At 31.2% G+C, this 7,391-nt stretch overlaps 2 protein-coding genes across 2 annotated transcripts; both read left to right on the plus strand.

The window, feature by feature from the left end:
* Positions 1–495: 495 nt before the first annotated feature.
* Positions 496–1,701, plus strand: LOC137650828 (SCAN domain-containing protein 3-like). The gene has a single exon (XM_068383983.1). It carries the CDS (start codon positions 496–498, stop codon positions 1,699–1,701), a length of 1,206 nt encoding a protein of 401 aa, XP_068240084.1.
* A 60-nt stretch (positions 1,702–1,761) lies between these two features.
* On the plus strand, positions 1,762–6,732 carry LOC137650829 (zinc finger BED domain-containing protein 5-like). The gene is made up of 2 exons (XM_068383984.1): positions 1,762–2,175; positions 6,727–6,732. The coding sequence occupies exons 1-2, from the start codon at positions 1,762–1,764 to the stop codon at positions 6,730–6,732; spliced, it is 420 nt and encodes a 139-aa protein (XP_068240085.1).
* Positions 6,733–7,391: the final 659 nt, after the last annotated feature.

Raw genomic sequence — 7,391 nt, forward strand, 5'->3', positions numbered from 1 at the left:
CGTCTTAATGAACATTTGAAAAAAAAAGTTTTTAAATGTCTTCATATAATTATCAGTGTAGGTAGGAAGTTACATGGTCAAACATTTCTCGCAAATAGAGGTTGATATATCCTTTTCTATACTTGTACAATACAACAACAACAACAACAACTACTACTACTACTACTACTACTACTACTACTACTACTACCACTATTGCTAATAATAATAGTAATAGTTATAATAAATAATGATAATAATATAACAAAAACAGCAATAATAACAACAAAAATAGTAATAATAAAGTGTAACAGTCGACTCTGTTCATACTCACATTTTCTTTGTTTATACCCGTTGCCCGTCCGATATGTGTTCGGTTCTCGTCGGTTTTGTATAACCTCAGTTTTCCACTCCCGAGTCAGTGAGGCAAAATACTTCAAGGCATAATTTCTTTGCTGTTTCTGAAGTTATATTACAGTTGTTTCGAACTGTATCGTGCTTCTAACATACCGTACGATGGATAAGTTTGCCATTAAGAAGAGAAGACACGAAGTTAGTGGTGAGGGTGAAGAAAGGGACGAAAATGGGCTTGTGAGCGAAAAGAGTTTGGCCATTCCAACAACAAGTAAATCAACTTCAAGAAAAGGCAAGAAAAATCGCTCCTGCTTGGATAATTATTTAAGTTTTGGATTCTTCTGGTGTGGTGATGAAGTTACTCCCATGCCTTTATGTGTTATTTGTGGTGATAAATTAGCTAATGAAGCAATGTTACCCAATAAATTAAAGAGGCATTTAACTCTGAAACATAATCATCTTGCTTACAAGCCTCGGTCCTACTTTGAAGGACTTTTAAGTGAGCAAAAACAACAGAGTGCGATGCTTTCTAAGAAAGTCAAAGTTGCTGATAAAGCACAAGAGACCAGTTACTTAGTTGCAGAGTTAGTTGTTAAAAGCATGAAACCTCATACAAGAGCAGAGACTCTGATTCTACCTGCATGTAGTGCCATAGTAAAAACAATGTTTGGAAGTGAAGCAGAAAAAGAAGTGAGGAAAATTCCCGTTTCGGATAGTACAATTAGCAGACGGATTCATGATATGTCAGCAGACATAGAGGAAACTGTATGTACATTTGTGAAGGAAAGTGAAATGTTTGCACTTCAGGTAGATGAGTCTACTGACATTGGAGGTATGGCTCAATTACTGGTATTAGTGAACCAATTCTTTTGTTGTAAAGAACTTAAGAAAACTACAACAGGTAATGATATTTTCTCTACATTAAGTGAGTACTTAAAATCAGTTGGTTTGACCTGGCAATCGTGTGTTGGGATTTGTACAGATGGGGTACCTGCCATGATTGGCTCAATTAAAGGATTTTTGTCATTAGTGAAGAGAGAAAACAGCAGTGTGATAACGACACATTGCTTTCTTCATCGTAAAACGCTGGTTGCAAAGACAATAAGCAATCATTTAAAATCTGTACTGGAAAAAGTTGTAAAAATGGTGAACTTTATAGAAAGTCGACCGCTGAAGTCTCGTCTGTTTACTAAGCTGTGCGAAGAGCTTCAGGCAAAACATTTGAACCTTCTTCTACATACGGAAGCACGATGGCTGTCCAGAGGGAAAGTATTGTCACGAGTATGCGAACGGAAGGAAGAGATGCTTACTTTTTTAACTCTTGAACAACAAGAAGAATTCTGTGATTTACTGGCAGATGACACTTAGTGTGCAAAATTGTCTTACTTAGCTGACATCTTTGAACTTTTAAACAAGGTAAATGCCAGCATGCAAGGAAAATCAGAAAATGTTTTATCTTCCACCGATAAAATTAAAGCACTGAAAGAAAAACTGCAACTGTGGGGTGGCAAAGTAAAAGAAGGCAATTTGGACATGTTCTCACATGTTGCAGTAGCAGCAAACATTGGTGAGATAATACCCATTATTTCTGAGCATCTTACAGTACTGGAAAAACAACTTCAGCACTATTTCCCAGATGTATGCACTGAAAACTATGACTGGATAAGAAACCCATTTGTTGCATCTATATCTACCCAATCTCAGCTTACCCTCATGGAAGAAGAGCAGTTAGTGGAATTGCGTCATGATCGTGATCTAAAGTTATTGCACATGCAGCTGCCTCTTGACGAATTCTGGGTTCAGATCAGGACTAATTATCCTCATGTTACCAAAAAAGCTCTGGTAATGTTAATCCAGTTGTCTACTTTTTACCAATGTGAGTTGGGGTTTTCTGCTCTAGCAAACATTAAAACTAACAAAAGGGAAAGGCTGAAAACTCTTGAGGAAGAAATGAGAGTATGTTTGTCCGCCATTCAACCCAATGTGAAACTGATCTGTCAGTCACATCAAGCACACACATCTCACTTAAATGGGTGTTTTTTTTTTCTTCTTTGCTTAAGGGTGATTACCATTTTCTTTTTATTTAGTCTGCATTCATAACTCTTTACTTCAAATCTTGTAATATGCTCTTTGTATTTCTGCATTGTACGGTGGTGCTGGATTTGGTTTGATTATGGATGATAGTAAAAATAGTAATAATGTCTAGTGTTTTATATAGCGACGTTTCTCTTTAATGGATTCAAAGCCGCTAGTACAGTAATTATATTCATCAAATAAGTTAATTCCTAAGATATGGTGGGGTGGTGAAGAAGAGGTGCCACAGTAATGGTTACATCAGTTTAGGTGCCATCAACTGAAAAAGATTGAGAACCACTGTTATAAGGATTGCAATCACAGTCTGTTAATTTTTTTTATTTAAATATTTTCTTAGTTCGTTTTTAGGCAGTAATATATAAATAACGTAAAATCGTTAAGTCAGTTTCATCGATTTAAAATTGATGATGATAGAGCTTATGTTAATTAATGCAATAAATAATGAAGATACTTTTTACCCTTATAGAATATTTGATTCTAATCTTTGCAATATTAGATAAATAACTTGAAACGTTCTATTATATTTTCAGCCTCTCAAATATTTATCATTTGATTAATGAATTATAATTGATAACAAGTTAAAAATTCCTGAATTATTTGTACTTCTGAAATGAATTGTCATATTGTTTAGAAATAAATCTTTGAATAAAATCTCTCATTAGAAAATTAGATTTATCATCAAATGCTATCAATGGGGATATTAAAATTCTTTACATTATGTAAAATGGAGGACAAATCATTGTAAAAATTTCAATTAAAGAACACAGTAATCACTAATATTGTTGTTATGGATTTTGGCTGCTATCAATTTATTATATTCATTGACTAAGTATTTTTCATCGATAAAAAGCAATTTATTAGAAAATATCCCAAATAACTTTTGCTACGCATATGTAAAATCATTGCATTTCTGAATCACCTCAAAATAGGGAAAACATTCCGAGTTGTTAATTTCGATTTTCATTTGGCCCTGAAATCTAGAATTATTCACCTCCCCTTTTCAGTAATGTTATTTTGCACCGGTAGTAAAATCTATCTAATCTATCCCGCTGTATTCAATTTGGTTTTAATTTCTTATTCAAGGCTGATCGCCTCTTGAGTTCCTGTTGGGAACTTCAGCCCTTCTGCTGCACCTTAATTGGATTGCATCTAAAGGAAACTGCCTCCTTCCTTCAATCTTTCCGTCTCCCATTTTATCCCTTCCTTCTGAACCGTGACTGATTTGAATACCATTATGTTGAGGTTTTGAGGAATAATATGTATATATATATATATATATATATATATATATATATATATATATATATATATTTATATATATATATATATTAATATTTACATATACATACATACACACACACACACATATATATATATATATATATATATATATATATATATATATATATATACATATATATATAAATGTTTACATCTACATACATACACACACACATATATATATATATATATATATATATATATATACACACACATATATATATATATAAATATATATATATACACACATGTATTTATATATATAAATATATATATATATATATATATATATATATATATATATATATATATATATATATATATACACATATATATATACAACCACACACACACACACGCATATATATACTGTATATATATATATATATATATATATATATATATATATATATATATATATATATATATATACATATATATATATTTATATATATATATATATATATATATATATATATATAAATATATATATATATATATATATATATATATATATATATATATATACATATATATATATATATATATATATATATATATATATATATATATATATATATACATGTATATATACTTCCTGGTCAGGCACGACAGCATTGCCAGAAATGTAACTACTTGGTTTTTTCCCTGTTCCTCGGATAAGGGCGATAAGGCGTGGTTTACTGAACAATGTGTACAAGTATCGAAATATGATAACAATGATAACATTTCTAATACTCCAACTCCAGCACAACATGACGAATAATGATAATGTGGAACGGGTACTCAGGTGATTGAGCATGTTGCAAAAATTCAACAAACCAAATTTATTTATCATTTTCTAATGATGTTTATGTATATTTTTTCAGACCTGAAAAATTGTCTACAACTATACACTTTTTTATGCAAATAGACGTTTGTTTGAATTGAATAAACGGTATTATTATTATTATTTTTATTATTATTATTATTATTATTATTATTATTATTATTATTATTATTATTATTATTGTTGTTGTTATTATTAATATTATTATTAGATAAGCTGCATTTGGGAAATCAGGATGCTACAAGCCACAGGGCTACGGGAGGGAAAAACATCCCAATGAGGAAAGGAAATAGGGAAATAAGGAAAAATATAAACTATAGGAAAAGTAATGAATAAAAGATATAAGATATCTTAAGATCGGTAACTTCGTTTTAATAGGTCTGTCATATATACTATAAACTATTAAGAGAGGTAATTTTCTGGTAATGCAGGTGTTTTATTTAGGAGCCTATGTACCTCTTCCCTCAAAGGTTTACGAAACATACCAATAATAATTGCGAATAACCTCGTGGATGGGTGGAAAAATCCTCTTGTGAAAATTTTATATATTGTAATTTCTAAAAGTGCCCTTTTTGAAATAATCAATCCAATTTACTGACATATCACTGATTAAGGTAAAAAGTACAGTACTTGAAATTACAGAATATTTTTAGTCTACTTCAAACTTTTCAAATAATCACATTTAGTTACTTATAATTAAAGATTAGATTATTTCGGAAATGTTCATTTAAGTGATTTGAGAAACGTCGGAGAACATTAGCAAACGCAATCACACAAATATAATTTTGAACTTAATCCCAAATGGTATGTCTAGCCATTGTATACCGAGCAAAGATATATAAGACCTACGAAATGTTCCAATTGATATTTTCCGATCGAATCTTCGTGACCTCATAAAGGACACAAACCCTGTTTGGAAATCAGCAGCTCTTCGGTAATGCTTTATTCCGAACGCAGATCAAAGCAAACTTATATACTTCTATATTGGCTGAATTCAGTTGTAAGATAACGTTAGCATCTGTCGGCTTATTCATTCGTTGATTTGTTTGATCTGATCATTTTTACGTTTATCTATTATCATTTGGTCATCGAAAGGGAAAATGTCTCGGGAATTTACCCGTCAATCGTTGGTTGTGGAAATATCTTCTCAATTTCTCTCTCCTATCTTTTTTGTAATTTAAGTGGGTTTAAATTTATCAATATTGGCGAATACGCATATAGTCTTTTCAGGTCATAATATTCAGTATGCTATTTGAACTGGTGATAAAAACGACCAGAATTCCTTCAAACATCATGAATCTATTGTTATATGACGCAACATAATAAAGAGTAATGCCGTAAACATGCCTATGTTAACTCTAAAACAATATGTTAACAGATAGGCAGACAGAAACACTCACATACATACAAATTTTTATATATACATGTGTATATATGTGTATCTGTATATATGCATGTATATTCATATATATATATATATATATATATATATATATATATATATATATATATATATATATATATATATATATATATATTTATATATATATATATATATATATATATATATATATATATATATATATATATATATATATATATATATATATATATATATATATATATATATACAAACATTATGCTTCCTATTGTTTCAGAAAAGGTGGTGTAATCCACTACACAGTCTAGCAAGAGAATAATAACAAAGAAAATAACGATGGAAATCTGGAGAAGTAAAATATACCAAAAATATCTGTTTGGAGAAATAGATAGAGAAACAAGTTAACAAATCTATGAATAATTGAATAAATGAATGCTGATCTGTATACTATATCCGGTTGTGTTGGAAAATTTAATGTTGTTATTTTTTTATATAGAATCTTGGCAACTGTGTTGAAAATGTTCCAGGTAGTATTGTGAACATAGAAAAATATGTTGCCAGTTTTTTCATTTGGTCCCACATGACTTTCTACTACAGAAACTAAAGTCACTAAAATCGAGCAGTTCGATCAAGATTGGAAAATAGCGCCTACATACATATAGGTTTAGATATGTTTCTGCATGACATTTTTGTAGTTTTTGGGGTATTGTGGCACTATAAAGGTAGGTTTATAGTGAATAAATTGTGATTTAATGTTATTCCTGTTTGGAAATGTTGAATTAATCTTCAAAAATTTGTTTCTTTACAGGAGTGAATAAAAGTTCTGCGCCATCACTGTGAACAATTTAAACAAAGATGTCCATCTCTGTAACTTCTGGAGAACCACCAACAAAAAGACCGTCAATTGACTTCAATCGATGTCTAAAATGCCAAGGGGAAAAATGGACGAACACTAAAAGCAAAGGAAAAGAGCTGGAAGCACTGACATGTCCTAAAAGCGAAAGTTATCAGAACTTCCTTGACACTATCGAGCTCCGAGCTGAATATGTGAATCAAGACTTCGTTCAATTAAATCAACGGATGCGCGGTTTATCAGCAGAAATCCTGAACGACAACCATGCTGTTTGGCACAGAACATGCTATAGTGAAGTCACACACAAGGGACACACTGAGAGAGACCAGAAGCGCTATGAAAAGGCACTTACAACAAGCGACCCTGGTATGTTGTCTTACAGGAAAGGTGGGGCCCGACCCACGTCATCAACTGCCACTCTTGCGTCTGACAGAGATGCAGGTGTTGATTCGACCAATAGAAAGCTCACACAATCTCACGTGAGTGCATTTAACAGAGAATCATGCTTCTACTGCTAAGAAATCAAACACACCAAAAAACACGCCAGGGCAGGATCCACACCAGAGGAGCTTCATATATGTAGAAGTGCAGACATTGGACAATCAATCAAAAAAATTGTT

The sequence above is a fragment of the Palaemon carinicauda genome, chromosome 12, assembly GCF_036898095.1.
Source record: "Palaemon carinicauda isolate YSFRI2023 chromosome 12, ASM3689809v2, whole genome shotgun sequence".
Classification (NCBI taxonomy): Eukaryota; Metazoa; Arthropoda; class Malacostraca; order Decapoda; family Palaemonidae; genus Palaemon; species Palaemon carinicauda.

Coding starts and splice junctions, on each gene's coding strand:
- LOC137650828 (XM_068383983.1), top strand. CDS start 496: ATGGATAAGTTTGCCATTAAGAAGAGAAGACACGAAGTTAGTGGTGAG.
- LOC137650829 (XM_068383984.1), top strand. CDS start 1,762: ATGCAAGGAAAATCAGAAAATGTTTTATCTTCCACCGATAAAATTAAA.